Here is a 22,275-nt window from a genome sequence, read left to right as displayed (position 1 = left end):
TGCGCGGCGTACGCCCACATCAATGACATCTACAAGGATAAGCGAGATGCGCGAGCAAAACTCTGTTTATACCTCGGTATTCCAAGCCACAAGAAGGGGTATCGTCTCATGGACGTTTCGCCATAGTTTACAGCCGTGACGCCGTCTTTCAGGAAGACAGCTTTCCAACCCTTGAGAATATCGACGGCACACCCGATCCATTGCCGCTACCGGCTCATCTGGCTGGTACTGCCCCGTCTGGTGACAGTCCCTCGTCCAATACTCGAACCAGCCAATCCCCAAGAGTTGGACCAAGCAGTTCCCCGAAGGTCGGACCTAACGTCCCACCCCTTATAACACCTGCAGCGACGCCGACTCCGCTGAATGATGCCACTGACAGTGGCGAAATCATTTATTCTTTTGTAACGGAGACGCCCTCAACACCTCCAAATCTCCCTGCCAAACGCCCTCGATACGAGGAAGCAGTTAACCTTACAGAGCTTACATCAGCGGAAGATATTCAGGAACATAAAGAACGCACAACTCAAACACTTAGCCTACTTGCTATTCGGTATGTACCTGAGTCGTACGAAGCAGCCATGAAGTCTTGCTACGCTAGACAATGGCGTATTGCTGCTGAGTCGGAATTTGCGTCCCTCATGAAAAATGAGACGTGGATTCTGGTTCCACCTCCTCATGGCGGCCGTGTTCTTCAAACCGGTGGGTCTTGTTGTCAAGTACACTGGCGCGAATGAAATCGACAGGTTTAAGGCACGCCTAGTTATTAAAGGCTTCCTGCAGCAGTATGGCATTGACTACAATGAAATCTTTTCTCCTGTTATCAGGATGGAAGTCCTTCGACTCCTCCTGAACATAGCTGCATTGCTAGACTACGAGGTCCATCAGATGGACGTAAAGACAGCTTTCCTAAATGGCTTTCTCTCCGAGGAAATATACATGGCCCAGCCCGAAGGCTTTGCTGCCGCTGACCAAGATCATATTGTCTGCAAACTCTTAAAGAGCCTCTACGGTCTTAAACAAGCGCCTCGCATTTGGTATCAGACACTGTGCGCCTTCCGTGAGAGCCTCGGCTTTCACAAGCTGATCAAAGATAGCTGTATCTTTATGGCAACTTTTGATGGCCAAGTATGCTACATTGCCGTCTATGTGGACGATCTGCTTATCATAGCACCCACAGTAAGCCTCGTATGCCGTATTAAATCGGCCCTGAAACAGAGATTTTCAATGACAGATTTAGGGGAGGTGAAGTACATTCTCGGCTGGTCCATTGAACGGAACCGTGAATCCCGAACGATATTTATCCACCAACAAAAGTACCCTACAAATGTCCTCGATAAGTATAAACATCTCATTTCGTACCCTACTGCGACGCCCTCCGATCGCAGCATCAAACTCACGAAAGCCATGGAGCCTCAGACCCAAGAAGAGAGGGGGGAAATGAAAGACATTCCATACAGAGAAGTCGTAGGCAGTCTAATGTACCTCATGGTTGGCACTCGCCCCGATCGAGCATGCTACATGCGCGAAGTCAGCCAATTCATAGTAAACCCTGGAAATGAACACTGGAAAGCAGTGGTAAGAGGGCTAAAATATCTATCTGGCACGACTGACCAAGGTCTGCTACTTGGTGGTCTCCTTGTCGAGCTCTCGGGGTCGACATCGCGGCGTCCCCGGTCTCACCAGCCGTCGTCCTCGCCGGAGTCGGCTCTTCGCTCGGCGCTGGTTGTCGTGCCAGCCGCGCGAGGAACTGGTTGAACATTTCTCGGCCTCGGGGCGTGTCCAATACCGACTCGGCCATCCTTCTCGCTCTTGGAGACAGAGGTTCAGACCTGAGCGTCCCCTCTTCGTCCCTTCGAGCCTCTCGAGCTCCGCGACCCTGGACCCTGGGTTCGATTCTCCTTGGCGTTCCGCGTTCCGAGCCATCGTCTGAACCGCCCCCAGTCGCAGTCCCTCTGCCTACATCACCGCCGATCAACGTCAGTTGATGCTAGTAACCTAGTTGATCATTTGACAGCCTACACAGACTCTGACTATGCTAATTGTCCTGACACTAGAAGGTCAGTTGGCGGATACGTCACAATGATCGGGACAAGTCCCATCTCATGGCTTTCGAGGAAGCACCATACTGTCGTGCTCTCGACTACACAGGCCGAGTACATTGCCTTATGCCATTGTATGCAAGAGGTCATCTTCCTCAACTGCTACTCAAAGAGCTAGGTTTCTTGACAACCAAAGCCAATGTTATCAAAGATGACAATCAAAGTTGCATTAAAATCACTAGTAACCCAGAACTACACGGACGATCAAATCATATTGACACCCGTTACCATTTTGTTCAGGAAAATGTAGAAAGACACGAATTCAGGGTCGCTTCCTGCAACAAAGTCAATGGTAGCAGACATCTTTACCAAGTCACTTGACAAGCATCAGTTTTGGAATTTAAGAAGACAACTAGGAATGCAATCATTTAGTGAATTAGCAAATAGATAGATCAATAAACACGGTCGAATACATATTCATTTCACAATATCAATGAGTCACAGGACAGTGTGGAGTTTCCCCTACAATAGGTTTACCCACTGCATCCTATAGGTTTTATCCTCGCTGGGGTTTCCCTGGTACACAGCCACCGAATAAGCAAGAAATACTAATGTGAAATGAATGAAAAGCCAAAGAAGCAATGTATTATCAATATTGTAAAAGTAAAATACGACCTTGCATTTTTTTTTTTGCCAACCAGGAATTACCCTTTTCAATTTTGGGAAAAAACAAAGAAACAATGTATTATCGAATTTTGAATAAGTTAACATAAAATACGAACTTATACCTATTTAATTCTGAAAGACTACCTTACGGACAAACATCAACCTATCAATCCAATTAGCTGTAGTGACCCTATCCTTGATGTATGCCACTCTCCATGTCGGTGTAGATTGGAGAGCTTTACAAATTTTCTTGCGACGTGATGGTCGACTCGATTTTGCTGGAAAAAGCCGGTGTATTGATCTTAGTTAATCTGCGAACGCGAGAGCTCCTCCTTGGCTTCACGTGAGTCTGTAGAGGCTGTTGGTCTGGCTGCGTGTCTTCTAGTTGCTGCAATTGAATGAAGTGCTCTGAAGATGAGTCGGTACGCGGGTTTCTCCACCAGCGAGACCGTAGGTTGAGTGGATCTCACGTGCATTTCTAAGGCTGGTAACTGCTTGTCTAATGCTGCCGCGATGCTGCCACCAGTCTTTGGCATAACCTGAGCCTACCGAAGCATATTGTCTGGAGCTGGCGTATTATTACAGAGCTCCGGGCCAACATACCACCGGTCAGACTACAGACTACTGAGACTTGGCAATGGAGACTGGAGGACTTGGCAAAAGGCATGGCGAAGGAGGCGAGAAACGAGAGAATGAGACCACCTACAGACGCGCTGAAAGACGATTGTGTCGCATGTTATACCACACGCGTCTTCGACAGTCTTGTCAAGCTTAATCTGAAACCAAATCAGAACGTCTTCAACATAAGAACCTCCTAAAACTGATTCGCGCATGATATAAAGTTCGAAGGGCAGAAGTGGTGGACCTGATCAAAAACCCTCTCAACGAGGAGAGCTTAAAACTGACCTCAGATTGCTCATAGCTGCTCTGGAAGCCTCAGAAATCGAAAAACAGATTTTTGTGTAGCCATTTTTGTAAACTGACTGAACAGTTTCAAGAGGGTCGATCTAATCCAATCAGGATTAAACAATCGTTTGATCCAATAGCATTTCCTGATGACGACCCAGGGAGGCTGTTAAGGTTAGGTCTCGTCATGCTCTCTCCTTTTATTATGTTCTCTCTGGAAATTGATACAGGAAGAACACGGTACTTGTGACTCTATTATCTTATATCAAAATGACTGGTTGCGGCAGTTATTTACTGTGTATTAGACTACCAGATACAAACAATAGGATAATACCTTATCGTTCCCACTAATACCAATCTCACTTTTTCTTTTTCCTTTTCGTTTCAAACCTTATCCCACGTGTCCTTTTTCAAGTGCAAGAGTGCCTCTCAACACTTGACAAGGTAGTACCGCACAAGTCCAAACGGAACGACGGTATGGTAGAATTTGATAGTTGTGCAGCGGGAATCCCCGAATCGAAGTTTGGGAATACCTATCGTGACAGGTTTTATCGGACGAAGCTCAATCACTTTGACGTGGAGTTCGGCAGTGACGACGCTCTGATGGACGAGTCAAAGATGCCAGTGAAATGGTTCGAATGCCTTTTGTAGTCGAGACACGAAGCTCCCTAAAGTAATGAATACAGGAACATTGTTTTCACGTTCGCATGGGGAAACAAAACGATTCGGCGAAAGCTTGAATTCCGGGTATCTTGAATACGCAAGGTGTAAGTTCGGGCTCTAAAAACGTTTTGCGAGGTTCGCCACACTCATTACCATACAAAGTTATGCTCCTCTTCCGGAATATAGCAAAACTTATGCCTCAACTCCGTTGTGACGTCAGTGCGTAGAAAGCCAAGTCGGCTCCCGTGACAGCATTGTCTTCAAGTCTGAGGAGTCCAGCCATATTTTATTACTCAACGACAACAAACTTGTAGAACTTTTGATGAAAATGTCGCTTGCCGTTGGATGGCGTTCAGACGAAAAAAGCCCATTAAGATTTTAATGTTTTTTTTCGTCTGAATGCCATCTCGGTCAATCAGCATGCGCACCGACGAGTTCTTGGAACTAAGTTAAAAGAGTTGTAATACTTAACGACTCTAAGTTATTGGGGTTGTAATACTTAACGACTCTATGTTAACAGGGTTGTAATAGTATTAAGCACTAAGTTAAAAGGGTTGTATTACTAATACTTAACGACTCTTCAAAATATTTACTGTTTTAACATATTTTAGAAAAGGTTTTACCAAATGACCTTCAGTTTACGTTCAAATCACTAAATACCGATTAAACTGGTATACCGGTGCGAAAGGCAACAATTCGCGGCTTTGCAGTCGGCGAGTCGCGTTATCTAGAAGCAATAACATGGCGGAGCGGCAATTCAAGATCAAAGTGGGCACCCTGCGTCGGTGCGTAATGCATTGGTTTGTTGTTGCGATTTCTACTGCTTATACTGTGGTATTTAGGGTGAAGAAGGACCTGGAATACTACGCCAAGGAGCACGCGGCGCAGCAGGACAAGATCGCCAAGATGCGCGCTGACGGCAAGGACGAGCACGATATCCGTAAGCAGGAGGAGGTGCTGGTAGAGACGGAGACGATGCTTCCAGACTGTCAGAGTCGCCTCAAAGAGGCCGCCACCGACGTCTCCAACTTCATCAAGGCCCATCGCGACGAGGTGGAGTCACTGGAGATCTTCAAGGAGGCTCAGGAGCTACTTACAGCCATCCCTACACCGCATCAGTAGACTGGAGATGGTTATATAACCAGACCCTTTAAATGATACTCTTATCCCTATTTTACGGGGTGTTTTAAACTCGAGTGACACTGAACGCAAGCTTGGTTGATGCCTTACGCTCTGGAGAGCATCGACTTGGCGGCTTATCCGGTGATAAACTTGGTAGATTGAGCTTTGCTGAGGGTGGAGAATGCAAATGGTGGACACGTGGAGAACCAGGAGCAGAAGATACTAGTGGCGGGTAGTCGAGTGACCGTGGGAGCGGCTGTATGCTTGCATCACCGTCAGATATTCGAGCTGCGGCGCTGGCAGGGAGACCGTGACTCCTCTTTGTTTTGACAGGTGACGCTCTTCTTGATACTGAGTGGGAAGCCGGTAATGGACCTTCGACAGTTAGCCATGGGTGGGCTAAAACTTGGTGTATGGACAAGCGTTCGGTCGGATTTTCACACAGCATTCCTACGAGAGCACTACGTAGTTTGGCTGAATATCTCCACTCGGATCCGTTGCAGAAGTCTCGCATTTGTGTCAATGCCTACAGCTCATGAATTAGAGATGACTGGGGGTAGTTGAGTAATACAGAGCGGGGCAGATTCTTACTGCTTTAACGCACTCGCCGAACGTCTTAGGCTCTTTCAGGATCGAAATATCGTACATAGACATCCAGATCGATGAGAAGAGCGTGTTTCCCAGTACTAACTATCATTTACGACGTTAGAGTCAAGCTAGAGATCAAAACGTACAATTAGAGGGTTGTACCTCAAGCAAGATGCAGCCGATACTCCAAACGTCTGCCTTGCATCCATCGTAGCCATCATGAAGCAGTAACTCCGGGGCAAAGAAGCCAGGACTGCCGCAGAAATCGTGCAGCTCTGTCGTCGCTTTCGTGCACAGACCAAAGTCAATGAGTTTGACCAGATGCGAACTCTCCGGCGCATACAGAACATTCTCCCTACAGTAAAAAATCGATTAGCACAAAGATCTACAATACTTTACACCATGTAACTTACGGCTTCAAGTCTCGATGACAATAATTGTTGCGATGTAGCACTTCAACGGCTTGTGCGAGGTTTAAGAACAATGGACGAATCGTATCCTCCCCCAGTCCGTCCACATGAGCCCCAAAGAACTCGAATAAGTCCTTACCTCCACGCTCCGTGACCAAGTAGACATGCTTGTGCGTATGAATAACGTCCACTAACTCCAAGATACCTGGATGTCGAATAGCAGTGTCGCTTAGTGACGTGATCTCGGAGCTGATGCGATGCAGCGACACGAGATCCACGAGCTTCTGCTTGTCTATCGCCTTGATCGCCAACTCGGCACGTTCGGGCGTGCTTGACGTGTAAACTACAGCGTACTGACCGTAGCCTAGTACTTGTTCTAACGGGTACTGTCCGATAGTCGTAGGAGTCTCCGGTAATTTTGCTGTTAGGCGCGGTATCGCGCGAAGACTTGGGTCACGTGCTGGGAGATATTCCCACATGAGTTTGCGGTGATTCTCTGCTAGTTTATCGAACTGGTTCTTCATTTCCTGTACGTCGTCGAAGAACTGTTCTTGCTCCATCTCGAGATGTTGTGCCTTCTGTATTGCATCTTGAGCCTTGGCCTTGAAGGAGTCAACCTGCTCGGACAGGAGCTTGATCTTCTTACTCTTCCTGCCTATTTTCCGTAACAAGTGACTGGTATCGCCAGCACTAAAAGGTCCAGTCGGTAACGTGTCTGCATTCCCAGCTTGGTCTTTCTTGATGAAGGCAGACAACGAGTCTCTGTCCAAACGCTTTCTTGAAACAAGCTGCAAAGTTCGAACCTCGGTTAGCTTCGGAGTAAGCAAGACAAGCATGCAGCACAGCTGGGAGGATACCACTTGATGATCTTGCAGTTCTACAGGAGGCTTGTCAGAGCGACGTAGTAATTCGGTTAGTATTTCTACGAGTGATCACCGCAGCAGCACGTTAAGCTCACTGATGGTAAACTGGAAAATATTTCAATTGGTGGCGCCGAAGCTGTTGAAATGGCATGAGCAAGATTAGTCTACCCGTGATCCTCCCCGAATGATAGTGGGTAGTTGAGAGCACGGACATTCCAGAACGCCCAAAACTACATCGAACATCGTATCGGCACCGCTGTTCACTGCAAGTACCAGCACCTCCATAGCTTTGTCAGTGTCTTGTTGAGTGCCAACTACTTGCACCAAATGCAATACTCAGACCAAACGTGTCTGCCTTATCTGTAGGTCAGTAAGCTAAAGTTATCTTCCCAGTACTGTCATCCGGAGTTCCTCTACCTAAAACAATTACATCAAACAATAATAATAGCGTTCGCACGGATTAGAGCTTACTGTAATTGGCTTGATGGACATCATACGTTTCTTTCTTCTCCGACCACGGCCGTGCATCTTTCCAGCACAAGATAGTTCCGCCGCTATCTCTCACCAACGCACGTCTCGACAGCTAGCTGGCTGACTACCCTCATTGCCGATGCGTTGCCTGCTGTCGGTAGAATTCCTCCAGTTTCGCCAGGATATCCATCGTGTTCTGCTTCAGGATCTTGCGGATAGCCATGACAATCTCTTTGCCCGTGAACTCGGTGTCTTCATCGAAAGCGTCCTGGAAATGGAAGTAAATATCGTTCATGAACTCCTTGAAGAGTTCACTCAACGCCGCGTACTCTTGATCGTTTCTAGCGGATTGTAGCTGGGCCATTTCGTGCTCCTTCGAAGCTAACAACTCCTCTAAGTGTCGCGCTTCAGAGTGGAAACCCTCTGCTTGCTGCTTCAACATTTTGTATTCGCCCTCGAGCTGCTGAACACGCGCCAGTAGTTCCTGCACACGCGAGTTCTGAGCCGCCTGAGACTTGGTTGTTTCGTCTTGAAGTTGCACCTGTTGACTCTGAGCTTGAGTCAGTCGATTGTTCATCATCTCGCGCTCTACATCCCACTGTTTCTTCTGCGCTGTCAACTCTGCGACTTGCGCTTCAAGTGCGGCCTTCTCCGTCGCCATCCTCTCCATCGAATCCTTCGAGCCTTGACGAACTTCGTCTTCAAGCTGTCGCTGGAGCTGTTCAAGCTGCTTCTGTGTATCTTCTTGCAGCTTTGTCTTCTCCTTGGCAAGCTGTTCGTCCTTCGCAGCCAACTGAGCTCGAAGCTGGAAGTTCTCTTCCTGATACACTAGCATTTGCTCCTGCGTATGGCTCAACTGTTGCTGAACGCTGCGCAATTCCAAGCGGAACTTCTCCTGTTGCAAGTGGTTGCCGTTCTGCAGCTTATCCAGTAAAGATCGGTTCTCCATTTGAAGAGATTCGTGTTGACTTTGCAGCTCTTCCACATTCGCTTCGAGCTCGCTGTTCGCTTCCTCAAGACGAGAGTTCGTTGCCTGGAGCTCATCCCGCTGAGCTAGCGCCTTTTCCAGATTCTTCAGCAGCATAGAAGACGACGACGAAGATGAAGCCGATAACGACGAGCCGCCGCTATATTTGCTAGAGCTTGGAACAAACTTGGTTGATCTCATCGAGTGTTGGGAGTTCAACAGGCGATCCATCTTCGATTGGAGGTCGTGTAACGTGGACTCGATCGACGTTGATGATCGCTGCAGACGAATAATACCATTCTCGACATCCGGAGACGATCCAGATTTTGGCGTCGATGAATATGAAGGGAAAGACGAGGTCGTGTACGGTGTTAGGGATGACGAGAATGCACTGGGTACTGGAGGAAGTGCCGGGGGTGGCTGTGAAGGAGGGATAAACGCAGACGGCGAGAAGGACGGCACCATATCAAGCTTTGGCGGAGTCCATCTACTAGTACTTGGCGTATACGACGATGAAGTCCCGATAGGTGGTGCGCTGGAGCCCATCAGCGCAAAAGCTGATGGTTTGAATGGAGCTGGTTTATCTTGCGTCGGTTTGTACTCCGTCAAGCTTGACATATTACCACCAGAACCATTTGACGATCCAGCTGGTGGTTCACTGGAGTTTGTGTCCTCAGATTGAAGCTTGCGTTTACTCTCTTCCAGTTGTTCACGAAGTCGCGCCAAGTCCGACTGCTCCTTCATCAGACGTTCCATGTCGCTTGACAGCGACACCAACTTTGTTCCGCCTTCTGTCCCCAAGTTAGTGTTTTCAGTCTGATGCTTCAGTGGCTCGATCACCTTAGCAGCTAGCGATGTCGCATGAGGGGGCGACGCAGCTTCCTGCTGCACTTGTGTCTGAATTTCACTATGTAAATTGCGGAGTGATCCTGGTCGTTCACCTGGTAACTGAAGCCCTGCTAGCAATACTGGAACGTAACCAGCAGGAGGATCTGCAGACTGCTGTCCAAGTGAAGATGCTCGCGTTAGGGACGTATCAATCTCTCCATTAGGCTCCATTGAAGCGCGACTGTCCAGTTTCGTCTTCACACTTGCAATCAATCCCGAGCTCTGACTTCCCATGCGAGATAAACTCGCCATGCGCTTCACCAACTCGTCATGACCCTGTTCCTGTGCTTCGTCGGCCTCCACGCTATGCTCTGCTGTAGCTGCGCTGGACTTGGTGTTCTTCTTCACTTTGACCAATTCCATCTCTGCGATAACCCACTCGCTTGTCTCCGGGAACGTCACGGTCACAAGTCTCTTCCCCATCTTTTGCATGCCCACGAGTGCCTCCGTGGCCAGAATCCTCGTAAAAGGGTCCATTTCACTCGCTCCTTCTTGTAACTTAATCCTCTTCACATCACCGTTAGCCTCAGTCGGTGGTTGCTGCTCAATCTCCAGCGGATTGGCCGAGAAGAAGCTCTCTCGCTGCTCAATCGTGCCCTGCCATTTCTTGATCGTGACACCCGCCACGTCGCCAAAATTCAGCGGAGCGGCGTCTTCCTTACCGATAGATAATTGGTCTACCAGTACTGCGGGCTTGTGGCGGTCGTAGGACTTGCTGGAGTGCACTAAAACCTGAGCCTTGGCGTAGGACACTGCGGACATGAATGCTTCACTCGTAACTGCGTCCTTGAAGCGCATAGCGAAATTTCGCTGTGTCTGGCGCTCGTAGAAGTTCACGTAATTATCTTTCTGAGGAACGAAGCGCGCACTGGGCGTCACGGGAAGCTGCAGGAGTGGCGCCTTTTGTGTGTCGTATAGTAACAGGGAGAAGGCGTCTGAGCCGCTCTGCGCCGCACGTTCTCCCGCCAGGAGTGCACATCCCACAGCCGCATCTGTCTGCTGCGTGTACGAGCCGCTGGCATCGTCATAGAGGTACAAATACACGGCACATGAGTGCAGGAGCGCGCCCTCCGCCATGGTGTCGTCGAATGCGGAATCGAATTTTGGGGGAGGGTTGAAGCGATGGAATTTGGGAGGTCAGATAGGTGCGTAATCAATTAAATGTGACAATCGATTAAAATGAGGAAGGGTTTAATCGATGCAGGTATTTACGTGGCGCACACCAAAGTATCCGGTAACAAACAATTCGGTTTTGCTTTCAGGCAGAATCAGATCGCAGACACGACGACTGCCACTGGCATCCTCCCACTGAGAATTTCTCGACGCTTGGTCACCAAGTTCGTGCCGCAGTGACTGCACGACGCTGGTGTTGGTGCCTCCGGTTTGACAGACCACTGGTCGGCGACCAGACTGCAGCCTACAGTCTGAAGTGAGCGACTCTCCTGGCGCATTCATTTTTCTCATGGTCGCTGACCAGCGCGGAGGGATGATTTCAGGCTGGATATTACGGTTGACATTCATTATGAAGTACATTGGTAGGTCCACTGTGGCCTGCATGGCTACTATCGATGGGTACGCTTCTTGGATATTTAAATGTTAATTAAAACATTAGAAAATGCGCGCCAAAAGCATTTCTTGTAGCATGCTTTCAAAATGCAAAGTTTATTGACAACTCTCTTTGCAGTTAATTTTGAGCCAGACTTTGTGTCCTCTCGAGCAAATATCGTTAGTGCCTGCTCAATTGAAAGCAATGAAACTTGCGTTAGCAACAGTTCGCGAAAATGATGGTCCTACACTGCAGCGTTGCCACGCAGGACTCACCTTTGTAATTCAGCACCAGTTGCAGTGCAACTTGCACGTCGGGGTCTTATCCAAGTTGGATATCAACTGATACAGGCTCCATAATGCAGCTAACGAACGCACCTCCTTACCCGAGCATGCTGCATACCACGTTGCTTATTACCAACACATGTCTAGCTACACACGTAGCGCTTACAGACTACATAAATTACAGCAACGCTGGCAAAATGGAGCCGTACGAGATTACCCCACATCTCGAAAATCAACTCTTCCGCAGAGCACACGCAGAGCATGGAGTCTCAATGCTGGAGACTGCTGCATTGCTGAGACCGATGATGTAGACTCTACATTGTAGAGGACAAAAAGTCAAACCGAGGCAAATCGCTACTCTTGTCGATCATATCGTTGATCGCACACTTTGGGCCAGTTCGGGTGCGTAGCCGGTGCGCCACAGATACAAACTTGAAGACAGTTGCGAGAAACCAGGGATCGAGAACGTCACCTACGTAAGTAGCGCGTGCAGCCCTAGCCAGCAATTGGGGCCTGAGTTCTGTCTAACAACTCGAAAGGCCGGAAAACGCGCAGGTCGGAATCAACCTCGACGTCGCGATCGAACGCGCCTGCAACGCGGCAACAAGCAGCTCCAGCGCATTGGCGCACTCTCTCTGGGAGGGTGGAAGAAGACATCTAATCGGTAGATACACTTGCATTTGATAAGAGAAACCGTCGCATGCGTCGCGGCTAACAAACAACCTCGCTTCTCTCGCTGCATTTCAGAGTCGAAAAGATTGGCACTGGCATCGGTTGAAGATGTTCAAGTCGCTCTTCCGCTGCATCCGCAGGTTCTTCAGCCGCATTAAGCCCAAGGGCAAGGAGCAGCTACAGCGTAGGACCGAGTATGGCGCCGACATCGACATCGAGGAGGCACTAGCTGAGCAGCTGGAGATCCAGAGGCGAAGCGGTCGCGTGCTGTCCTCTACTGCCAGTATCGCCGCTGCATTGCGCCAACGTCCACGTGAGGATATTCCAGCCTTCGCTACGCACTTGAGTAACGATGAGCACCGCGAACCTTCAGACCCGGCCATTAAGGCTGCTGTGCAGGAGATGCAGAGCCTCACCCCAGGATACATCGGACAGACGGGTGAGAAGCCTGAGTCGTTAGTGGACGCCAAGTCTCCGGTTGTAAGCAAGCGAGTACCGTCTAGCAGAGTACCGTCCAGCGCAAACTCCTCGTTTAAGATCCCCGAGTCCGTCCCCGAAGATGGCGAGCCGGAGCAGGAGACAGAGACGAAAGACAAGGAGAAGTCTCCAGCAGCTGAACGACCTTCAGAGATGAATCCACGTCGGTCGTCGATCTTCGACATGCGGTCAGAGTGGATTTAAACCAGCAGCCAAGGCGAGTTGTGAGAGATCGCGACACGCACACATTAGAGCGGGTGAAGGAACGCGTCGACGGGCCGACGTACAAGACACAATGCCCGATCATATTTGTATATAGAGGGGATGGCAGCACCCATTGCGAGCGGAAGCAAGTGCGCGGAGACTAGAGCAACACATAGACGCCTCGAGGCGAGGGCGGACGCCGCGCGGAGAGGTAGGGAACTTATTATTTGCCCCTAACGTTATAATTGGCTCGACGGCAGGCTAATATGAGGGTACCATAGCATGGCATCATAATTGTTTTGCATGCATCTTCGGTATTCGTAGAGGAGAATGGCGAGCCAGGAGGGTGACCGCTGATAGATATGGTAGTCGGCTGGCCCATACGGGGCAAGGAAGCGACGCCGCATACACGGAATTTAGTAGCTGCACGAATGGATTAAGTTAGCTTGGGCCCGGACACGCCCCGGAACGATCTGTCTCCAGCTGGCGACTCGGCGCGGTGACGTCCAAGTCGTCATTACAGGCCAGCGCGTCCGAGTCGTGACGGAGTTCTTGCTGCATTAACTATAGTCAAGATTTTAAGCGTAGATATATACAAGCGTAATTTTCCCTTCGTTACGGTCTCTTTCTGAGGTGTCAGAAGTTCAGCACTTGTTGCCTCATCGCAAACAAGATACAGCTCATTTCCCTGCACCTTGAAGACGATCATTTGCTGAGCTTCGTCATGAACGCACTGTGCCAGCAGGTTTAAGGATGCGATTCATCCACAGACTGGGGCTCCGTCACGGAGTCTGTGGCCTGCGCTTAGTCCGTCGTCCGTCGTCATCTTCGCGCTCGACAGTCCACCATCAGCATCAACGCAATCAAACATGCTTGCTTTCGATGCCGTCGTGTTGTAGCTGCCAATTTTCCGTCGAGAACGCTACTGTACACGTGGCGCCTGCACGGCAGCAATTTGCTGTCAGCCAGCAGGAGGAATAGCAGCACGATGTGCTTCAAATGAGCTGACGTCACACAGTTCTCGTTTTTGTACCAATTTTTCGGTACTGTTTGTAGTCTCCCTAAGTCACTCTTCTGAGGTATCGGTACCACAAATTGGGTACCAAAATATACCGGTACGAACACCGGTTACTTTCGTGCTTGAACAACTTTTGGCGGGAATCGAGCTTTTGGTTTTGGCGCTCGATTTCAAGCTGACCGCCAATTCCGCACTCAGTCAGCAACGACCCCAGTACTCGAAGTCATGTTGGATCACCTTCTGCCCCTCATCTACCGCGAGTATGAGTACTTCGACGAAGCCAATAAGGAGAACTACGGCTACGTCATCCGTCGACGAGCGCGGCCAGTATCTTCGACAGCCTCCGCTACGTCGCGCACGCCTCCACGTCCTCCGAGACGCAACAGCTCTAGCACCAGAATGGAGGGTGGCGTGGCCTCTGTTCGCAGTCTCAAACGCCGCCGTGAAGCATCCGACGACGGCAGTGTTGAGCGAGGACGCGCTAAGAAACGGGAAACCACAGCTGAGACGAAACCTGCAGCTAAAAGTCTCAAGCGACGACGCGATGCTACCGATGATGGCAATGAAGGGCGAGGACACGCCAAGAAGCAGCAGATGAAAGTAGAAGCAGAACCCGCCAGAAAGAAAAAGGAGCAGACAACAACTGAAAAGAAGGAAGATAAACAGGTCGAGGCGGGGCTTGTGACACCCGTGAAGAAGCCGCAGGAGCCCAAGATTTCTGCCAAAAAGGTCAAGAAGATTATCAAGAAGAAGATCAAAGTGACAGAACAGAAGAAAACTGCCAAAGTATCCAAGAGTTCGCCGCGCAAGCGTATCCCGTTGCAGGACATCACACACCTCTATGTGAACGAGCACCAGCGCTCGTACGAGTTCCATCAGCGTGAACTCTCTGTGGCTGGACTCACGACTTCCGTCGCGATTCGCTTCTTCTAGGTACCAGGTGAGCTTGTCATTGAATTATGTGAATGTCGTCTCTAATCTTTTCTTCTCTCATGCTGCCAACGACCCCAAGCCAATACCTGCGCTCTCCGTCCCCAGTCGAGTACTTCACCTTCAAGCGGGCCTTTAGACTTACCTATTTAGCGTCTCACCAACGCGTCACTCTATTCTCTGTTGATACCAATAGAGGAGGAATGGTAAACGGTGAACCCACCATCCCCCACCAAGATACGTTCAAGACCCAAGATTCGTTCTCTGCATGCTTACTCGCATGGACAAGCGACCTACTTTTCAAGATCCAAAAGGTTTCTGCCCTTGACTGCACCTCATTACGTGCCAAGCTTGCGCAGAACCTTAGAGATACTCCAAGTACAAGCTTACCTTCCTTCCAAGTCGTACCTACAACCACGCACGTTCAAGTCAAGATTTCCCTTATCGCGTGAGTGTCTCCTCATCACTAGTACGCTCATGCATAGCGCTTCAAGCCAACCAGTTCAACTCCATTGCCTGCACAAATCACCTAGCGAATGCTGCACCTCATTACGTGCACAGGAGCATTAGGTATTTGTCAGGCAAATATGTGAGTATTCGACGTATTCGACGGCGTGTACCAAACGCTGCGCCTCATTACGTGCGCGTTCAGGTACCAGTAGTCGAATGGATTCCAGCTTCACACACGTTATCGACCGCCTTCTTGACGGACATGCCAAAGCAGCACCCCATTGCGTGTTTGCTCAGGTTTTTGGATGTTAAGTGGGCAGTGGATGTCGTTGTCAAGTCTTAATGGGCGAATCGTCTTGTATCGTGACTGAACTGCACCTCATTACGTGCGTGATCAGACATGGTACAATTCGAATCAGTTCGAGGCTTGACGCGTGAAGCTGGATCCAGACGTTGTGAATACTCATTATTTGCGTTAAGTTGGAATCAAGACTTCGAACAAAGGAAGGCCTGCATACAAGCTCAGCGGATCTACAGAAGACCATCTAAGCTACACCTCATTACGTGTGTGCTTGGGTAGTAAGACCAACATGACCAAGACCATCTAAGCTACACCTCATTACGTGTGTGCTTGGGTAGTAAGACCCAACATGACCAAGCAATGCCCCGTATTCAAGATCACGATCCAGAACTTCCGTCATCAATACTGTTATAGCTGCTAGAAAACAGATCTGTATCGAGTTTTATCTTCGTGCATTCGATAGGATAGCGCTCTTTGTTTCATTTTGCCTGTAAACTAAATACATTTACTTCATGAGTTCGACTGGCGCTCTTCGTAATGGTGTGAATTCAGAAGACATTGTACTGAATTCATTGCTTTAATACAGGTTAAAGCACAACATACAACAGGATAAGTCCACCCGTATCACTTTACACACAGCTTAAGCTGCTGATTCATGTGGCTGCTCTTTAACTGGTGTATCTTTTTTCAGGCCAAGCAGCTGCATCCATTTGCCCGAGGCCTTCGCTTCCTGCACTGCTGCCAGCCGCTGCGCCAACACCTTGGAAGGATTCGCCCATTCGCCCCAGAATACAGTCATACCTCCTGATCCCTTAGTCTCCTGTTCGTTCAGCGCCTTGGTAATACGCTGAGCCAGCAACTGCGACGGATACTCGATCAAGTGGTATGTTGTGGTAGTCAGGATACAGAGCAGTCCAAAACGAGAGAACAATCGGCAGTAATAGTTCGGCTGGGAGCTCACTGACTTGTTGTACAGGACGAAGCTGTGCAGCAGGTAGACGGAAAAGCTGATCTTTCCCCAATAGCGTAGGAAACTCCACTCAAAAATCGACGATAGTGGCGATGGTAGCAGCATTTCACACACAAATACAGTAGTCACAAGCACACTGATGAACGGGAAGCCGGGCGTCTTGGGCGCCGTGTTCTCGTGGACCCAGATGAAGAACAGACCACGGAAGGCAATGCTCAAAAACACCGCCAGTGCACTGTACTCGACCGTACGCAGGATAAGCTTGTGGATAAATCGAAACTGGAATCCACTGGCTTTGATCCACGTGTCAAGTTTAACGAACAGCACTGCAGCCATCGATCCAGCCAGAAACGTCGGGATATGAGGCTGCATTACCGTGTGGCTCGTGCGGTATTCAGTCCAGCCTTGAGTGATAACCCAGTAATACGCCGGGATAAACGGCACCCACCAGAGCTTACGCAGCATTAGAACGCCCAATACAAACACGGGAATGAAGAAGTAGTAGGAGATTTCAAGCGGCAATGTCCAGAAGACGAAGTAGCGGTAGTCGAACTCGAACGTCAGAGTCCTGAACAGGTCGTAGTTCTCCGGCTGCTTAATGAGAAAGTAGCGCTTCTTGTCCTCGTCGTCCATGAACCACAATGCGATACATGTGAGCGCAAAGAGTGGATACACGCGGCAGAATCGCTTGGAGAAGTAGTCGGCCAACGCGAAGATCCATTTGCGGACTCCCGCACCCTGATTAAGCATGCGGATGCTCTTCTTCATGAAGAGCCACGTGAGTAGAAACGACGACAGTACGAAGAACGAGTCCACCGCAACGGCGCCCAGGTTCAAGTCCTGCATGTACTCGTGCGAGTGTTGCGTGACGACCAATAGAGCAGCTAGGCCACGCACGCCGTCTAGGAATAAAACCTTCGTGGGTGGAGCGGCCGCCACGGCCGCCTTCTTGGCCTTCACGGGCTTCTTCTGGTTGTCCTTGTCCTGCTCGTCCTGAGCCAATAGCGGCTGGTCCTCGGGCGTAGTCTGCACGTTCACAGCCACGTCGTCGGCCTGCTTGGTGGTGTCATGCTCCGATGGTGCGTGGGCGCGCAGCATTGTCAGCAATGAGGTCTACGAGGGGTTTCGGCCGCTGGACAAATGCCAAGTGTGGCACGGTTTGCTGTCCGGGGAGCCATGAGTGCGTAGGTGGCTTCAGCTCGAGTAAACGGCTATCCCGGGATTGGCGTGTTGGCTGTCCCCATACAAAAACCAAGTGTTGCTGTCTTTACCACGGATTTTGGTTCTCTAAACCTAATATCCTATAAAAGTATATTCAATAATGATGTCAATCTTACAAAGAACAGGATAAAGTACCTGATGTATAGCATTCTACTGTGTATTTACATAATTCATGCACATTTGTAGCTTGAAAGCGAAGATCTGCCTCGATCAGACGTTGGTTTTCGCGCCGCCCGTCGAAGCAAAGTTCCAAGCCTGTGGTGCTGGCTGGCATCGCCGCGATCTGTGGTTCATTGTGCGAGAACATTGCTGGCACAACTTTGTAGTGAGAATTTCCATGGGATCCCTTAAATCCGATCGTGTCCCCGGTCTGAACTTTTTGATTTGGTTTCAGTATGAAGACGACCGTTGGAGTGACCAGTGCTAACGTGCTCGCTGAAGAAGCACGCGAGTAACATCTACTGCATCATCATGATGCAATTACCAGGATGTCGATCACTAGGCATTGTCGTAATGCGAACGCAGTAGAGGTTTGCCAGCTTGATTCAGGTTCACCACAGCAAGAATGTTCCTGATGAGCATTCACGATCGACAATTAGTCGATTCTGGACACGCTACTCGTATGACGTGTCGACCGCCTGGACTTCAAGATCGACAGGTACCGGCTCACTTGCAGCAAGGATCAATGCGCTTGCGGTTGAATAGATGTATATCTAGTTATCTCTTGACAGAGTTCAACAAATGCACTACACACAACACATATATCGCTCACGCTATCGACTCGTGTGGCTTGCTCATGGCCAGCGACATCGAGCTGCTTCTTATCTTGTGCACCACACTCTTTAAAGTCCCAGAGGACTTGGCTTCCTGAGCCCGCGCCAATCGGTTTGCCAGCACTCGTTGCGGGTTGGACCAGTCGCCCAGACAAGTAGCCATCCCACCAGAGCCCTTCTTTTCCTGCTCCTCTAACGCCTTAGTGATTCGTTGTGATAGCAACTGCGATGGATACTCGACCAAGTGATAGGAGACCGTAGACAGCAGCAAGATCAGCCCAAAGCGAGAAAACACCTTATCGTACCAGTTCGGCTGCGAGCCGACCAAGTACGCGTAGAGCACGAAGCTGTGCAGCAAGTAGACCGAAAAGCTGATCTTCCCCCAATACCGCAGCACACTCCACTCAAAGATACCGGAAACACAAGACGGTAGGATCATTTCGATCACAAAAATCATCGTCAATGGCAGACTGATGAACGAAAACCCTTTTTCCTTTGGTGCCGGATTTTCATGTACCCAATGGAAGAACAAACCGTGGAAGGTAATACTCAGAAATACTGCAATCGTGATGTACTCGACGACACGAATCACCACGACGTGCCACTTGCGGAACTCAAAGCCGGTTGTTTTAATCCACGTGTCCATTTTTACGAATATGACTGCAGCCATCGAACCGGCGACAAACGTCGGGAAGTGAGGGCGTAGCTCCATGTGACTTGTTCGGAATTGATACCAGCCTTCATTGATGACCCAGTAATACGCCGGGAAGAATGGTACAAACCAGAACCGACGCAATGCGAGCACACCAAGCACAAACACCGGGATGAAGAAATAGTAAGTGATCTCGAGTGGTAGGGTCCAAAACACAAAGTAGCGGTAGTCGAACTCGAACGTCAGCACCTTGTACAGATCGAAATCTTCTGGTTTCTGGATCAAATAGTACCGCTTCTTCGCTTCAGGAGGCAGTAACCAGATCACGAAGCTTGTCAGTGCAAATAATGGATACACTCTACAGAACCGTTTGGAGAAGTAGTCGGCCAGGGTGAACATCCACTTTCGGATACTTGCACCTTGTGCTAATAGTCGGATACTCTTCTTCATGAAGAGCCATGTCAGTAGGAAGGATGACAGCACGAAGAACGCGTCGACTGCAATGGCTCCAAGGTCGATATCCGCCATGTATTCCTTCGAGTGTGAAGTGCAGACCATCAGAGCTGCGAGGCCACGCACGCCGTCCAGGAACAGGATCTTCGTTGGTGCTGAAGAATTGGTTGATCCTGGCTTTGCTGCGCTCTTGACCGCTGGTTTGTTCTCCTTGTCCTTGTCGGGCTGCACCAGGAATTGCTCTTCCTGGACGGTCAGGGTGACGTCCGAAGATGCGGACTTGTCGGCGGGTTTTGCGTTGCGCAGCATTGCGTTTGTACTAGATGGAGGGGACGCAACAGTGACTTTCGACCATCGACTAAGGGGGCGCCTCGAGGTGTCCGTTAGCCGCCATTTGGATCTGGAGATGATCCTAACATATCCGCTGACTTGATTTGGATACCACGTACATGTCACTATTACGTCACTGAAGTGGGATCCGCCAATCAGGAGCTGAAACCAATCCCTAAGTACTGCGTGGATGGTCTTTTATCCAATCGTTGCGTCAGAGGAGAGATGGGCGCAAATGCGAGACTTGTGGGCAGCTCTTTTGGCTTGCCATCTTCTGCTCTACAGCAGAGCAAACAAGGACATCTCAAAAGAATTCCCCTACAACATCTACTTGCGTTGTCTGCCAATAGTAGTACTGTGAATACTGCTATACTTTGCATGTAACTGCAACCGTTGCACAGCTCCCAATGCTGGCAAGGCAACAAACACTGTCTCCTTCTCTCTCCACTGGAGAGTCTCCACGGAAAAGTATATCGCGAATGTATTCAACTAACCACCATAAAGTTGTATTTTCTCTCGATACTATTGCTTAAATTGCTTGCACGCGGTTGAGTGTTCTAGTATCTGTGACCAATCTGTCTGTGACCAAACTTTGGTCACCATAGAGCTACCCTGGGACGTCGCATATGCACATTGAAGCTTCCTCGTTGACATGATCAGAATAGGCAAACCGAGCAAACGCTATTTTAAGCAGCAAAAGCATGCAGTGCGTTTCTTAAGGTGTAAGCGGCATCTTGTTATACGAAAATGAGTTTCTGAACTCACCCTCGTGTTTATTCTAGAAATCTCCTGAAATCGTGATCACCTGAAAACAGTACCATCCTCTGCGAGTGCTGCCTGCGTTCTATCATTGACCGGATTGTTACCCTTCATCCTCTCTTAGTCAACGGATTCTGATGGCGCGAGGACGCACACACTACATCTGTGCGGTCCCAAAACCCCAAACTGGGCCGTAACGTAATAGCGTTGCTCGGGTCGGGTCGTACGGAGAAAGGTGTTGAATCCTGCTCTCCGACTTCTCCACTTCGCAACTTGCCAGCAATCCAACCAGCATCCCCACCCAGCATTCCAGATCTCCGCGCTCCCAGAACACACTGAGAATGACGAAATCTGCTTCGCGACAGAAGGCAAACAACGCCAACGATAGCAAGAATGCGACTATCACGTCGACGGCGAACGCACCTGTGAACCCGGCCGACACTAAATCTACCAATAAAAACCCGAACGTCGTTCAGAATGCCAATGCAAACACCAACAAGACTGCAAACAAGAACTTCGGCAAGATTATCGCACTCACCGACGTGACTCCAGCGAGCGTTCAACAAGCTCGCCAGATCCGGAAGACAGACTTCGAGCGCTTCCAGAAGTTCCACAACTTCTTTATTGCCAATGAAGAACCGACGGCGCGTGTGATCAACAGCAAGGCCAACACTAAACGCGAGCAGGTGGATCAGTGGCTTGCCGGCGCCGTAAATCCGAAGACGCTTGCGTGTATCCAGGAGATCCAGGAAACCCAACCGGGGCTACTAGAACTGCTGGTCGTGTCGGCCGCGCTCACCAAATACGGCGAGAAGGAGCTGGCTCGCAGGGATGACCTAGGCGAGATGGACTACGTGGTTGGTGCTCGCTTCGGTACGAACGGATTGCGCTCGAAGCAGCATGTGCAGCACACTGTGGGTATGAGCTTCGTGCTGCGCTTGGTGCTCGACCTGGCGCCGGAGAAACGTGCTGGATGTGAGATCCTGCGTGAGATCCTGAGCCACCAGAGCAACGGACAGCTTGTACTAAACCCGACGGCTAACGGTCTGCATTCGGCATTACTTGGTGCTGGTACAGACTCAGATGACTGGTCCAAGCACAAGCAAGACCAGCTCCGTCAAATGGCGAACCAGGCTCAGTCCGACAAGTTCCAAGAGGCCATGCAGCAGATCGGCGGCGAGCACCTGTACGACGCGATCCGTACCCAGTTAAAACAGGCCGGTGGTGCGTCTGTGTGGAATGCCGCTAAGGACAAGCCTGCTCTCCAGGCGAAGAACATTCGTTCGCGCGAGGGATCGGCTGACAAGAACACCAAATCGAAAAAGGGGGCCGATCATAAACAACAGAAGCAGCCTGCGAAGAAGAATGGCACTTCTCAAGTGCAGAGCGTGAAGAAACATCTACCAGTTGAGGTTGAGAAGGTGATGCTAGTTCCTCCACCGGCTCCAGTAGTCGTGAAATCCGCCACAGCTTCTACGACGAAGAAGGAAGATGGTAAGAAAAACTCGAAGAAGGGGAAAAATGCGGCTCCGGAGAAGAATGTCGCCCCTGTTAAGAACACCACTACGGAGAAGAATGTGTCGACTACTGCACAGAAACCTGGTGCCATCATGAGTAGTGCACGCGACGGTCGAGCGGTCATCTCCAAAGCC

General features: G+C 49.8%; 11 protein-coding genes across 16 annotated transcripts in view; 5 read left to right on the top strand and 6 right to left on the bottom strand.

Annotated features, from left to right (window-relative positions):
- The first annotated feature begins 4,876 nt into the window (after positions 1-4,876).
- On the top strand, positions 4,877-5,472 carry PPTG_06613. 2 transcript variants are annotated; one of them, XM_008900663.1, is made up of 2 exons: positions 4,877-5,059; positions 5,117-5,472. In XM_008900663.1, exons 1-2 carry the CDS (start codon positions 5,016-5,018, stop codon positions 5,394-5,396), a joined length of 324 nt encoding a protein of 107 aa, XP_008898911.1. In that variant the 5' UTR covers positions 4,877-5,015; the 3' UTR covers positions 5,397-5,472. The 2 variants fall into 2 exon arrangements, with proteins under 2 accessions (XP_008898911.1, XP_008898910.1); XM_008900662.1 differs by having other exon boundaries at positions 4,877-5,472.
- PPTG_06612 (CAMK/CAMKL/SNRK protein kinase) lies at positions 5,461-7,542 on the bottom strand (the record flags this gene model as incomplete). Its single annotated transcript, XM_008900661.1, has 6 exons — positions 5,461-5,922; positions 5,988-6,086; positions 6,147-6,339; positions 6,398-7,182; positions 7,252-7,281; positions 7,426-7,542. 6 exons carry the CDS (start codon positions 7,540-7,542, stop codon positions 5,461-5,463), a joined length of 1,686 nt encoding a protein of 561 aa, XP_008898909.1.
- A 316-nt stretch (positions 7,543-7,858) lies between these two features.
- PPTG_06611 (hypothetical protein) lies at positions 7,859-10,660 on the bottom strand (the record flags this gene model as incomplete). The annotated part of the gene is made up of 1 exon (XM_008900660.1): positions 7,859-10,660. One exon carries the CDS (start codon positions 10,658-10,660, stop codon positions 7,859-7,861), a length of 2,802 nt encoding a protein of 933 aa, XP_008898908.1.
- A 986-nt stretch (positions 10,661-11,646) lies between these two features.
- On the top strand, positions 11,647-13,414 carry PPTG_06610 (hypothetical protein). Of its 5 annotated transcripts, XM_008900658.1 has the most exons (4): positions 11,857-11,889; positions 11,953-12,077; positions 12,161-12,977; positions 13,048-13,378. In XM_008900658.1, the coding sequence occupies exon 3, from the start codon at positions 12,194-12,196 to the stop codon at positions 12,764-12,766; it is 573 nt and encodes a 190-aa protein (XP_008898906.1). In that variant the 5' UTR covers positions 11,857-11,889; positions 11,953-12,077; positions 12,161-12,193; the 3' UTR covers positions 12,767-12,977; positions 13,048-13,378. The 5 variants fall into 5 exon arrangements, with proteins under 5 accessions (XP_008898904.1, XP_008898907.1, XP_008898903.1 ...); XM_008900656.1 differs by having other exon boundaries at positions 11,647-12,077; positions 13,048-13,414; XM_008900657.1 differs by having other exon boundaries at positions 12,161-13,378.
- On the bottom strand, positions 13,208-13,327 carry PPTG_21926 (hypothetical protein; the record flags this gene model as incomplete). Its single annotated transcript, XM_008901094.1, has 1 exon — positions 13,208-13,327. The coding sequence occupies one exon, from the start codon at positions 13,325-13,327 to the stop codon at positions 13,208-13,210; it is 120 nt and encodes a 39-aa protein (XP_008899342.1).
- A 595-nt stretch (positions 13,415-14,009) lies between the features above and the next one.
- PPTG_06609 (hypothetical protein) lies at positions 14,010-14,717 on the top strand (the record flags this gene model as incomplete). Its single annotated transcript, XM_008900654.1, has 1 exon — positions 14,010-14,717. One exon carries the CDS (start codon positions 14,010-14,012, stop codon positions 14,715-14,717), a length of 708 nt encoding a protein of 235 aa, XP_008898902.1.
- Positions 14,718-14,749: 32 nt separating this feature from the next.
- Positions 14,750-15,166, top strand: PPTG_21925 (hypothetical protein; the record flags this gene model as incomplete). Its single annotated transcript, XM_008901093.1, has 1 exon — positions 14,750-15,166. One exon carries the CDS (start codon positions 14,750-14,752, stop codon positions 15,164-15,166), a length of 417 nt encoding a protein of 138 aa, XP_008899341.1.
- Positions 15,167-15,829: 663 nt separating this feature from the next.
- On the bottom strand, positions 15,830-17,679 carry PPTG_06608 (hypothetical protein). The gene has a single exon (XM_008900653.1). It carries the CDS (start codon positions 17,531-17,533, stop codon positions 16,106-16,108), a length of 1,428 nt encoding a protein of 475 aa, XP_008898901.1. The 5' UTR covers positions 17,534-17,679; the 3' UTR covers positions 15,830-16,105.
- Positions 17,680-17,866: 187 nt separating this feature from the next.
- On the bottom strand, positions 17,867-18,223 carry PPTG_21924 (hypothetical protein; the record flags this gene model as incomplete). Its single annotated transcript, XM_008901092.1, has 1 exon — positions 17,867-18,223. The coding sequence occupies exon 1, from the start codon at positions 17,993-17,995 to the stop codon at positions 17,867-17,869; it is 129 nt and encodes a 42-aa protein (XP_008899340.1). The 5' UTR covers positions 17,996-18,223.
- A 108-nt stretch (positions 18,224-18,331) lies between these two features.
- Positions 18,332-19,951, bottom strand: PPTG_06607 (hypothetical protein). The gene has a single exon (XM_008900652.1). It carries the CDS (start codon positions 19,841-19,843, stop codon positions 18,425-18,427), a length of 1,419 nt encoding a protein of 472 aa, XP_008898900.1. The 5' UTR covers positions 19,844-19,951; the 3' UTR covers positions 18,332-18,424.
- Positions 19,952-20,897: 946 nt separating this feature from the next.
- Positions 20,898-22,275, top strand: part of PPTG_06606 (hypothetical protein) — a gene marked incomplete at its 3' end in the record, with an annotated part of 1,970 nt that continues 592 nt past the window's right edge. The window contains exon 1 of the mRNA XM_008900651.1: positions 20,898-22,260. Coding sequence (XP_008898899.1) covers positions 20,965-22,260 — 1,296 coding nt within the window. The 5' untranslated portion in view covers positions 20,898-20,964. The remainder of the gene's footprint in view (positions 22,261-22,275) is intronic.

Source organism: Phytophthora parasitica, assembly GCF_000247585.1.
Source record: "Phytophthora parasitica INRA-310 unplaced genomic scaffold supercont2.10, whole genome shotgun sequence".
In the NCBI taxonomy this organism is placed as follows: Eukaryota; Oomycota; class Peronosporomycetes; order Peronosporales; family Peronosporaceae; genus Phytophthora; species Phytophthora nicotianae.
Note: the sequence above shows the minus strand (reverse complement) of the source record. Positions and strands in the feature narration are given on the sequence as shown.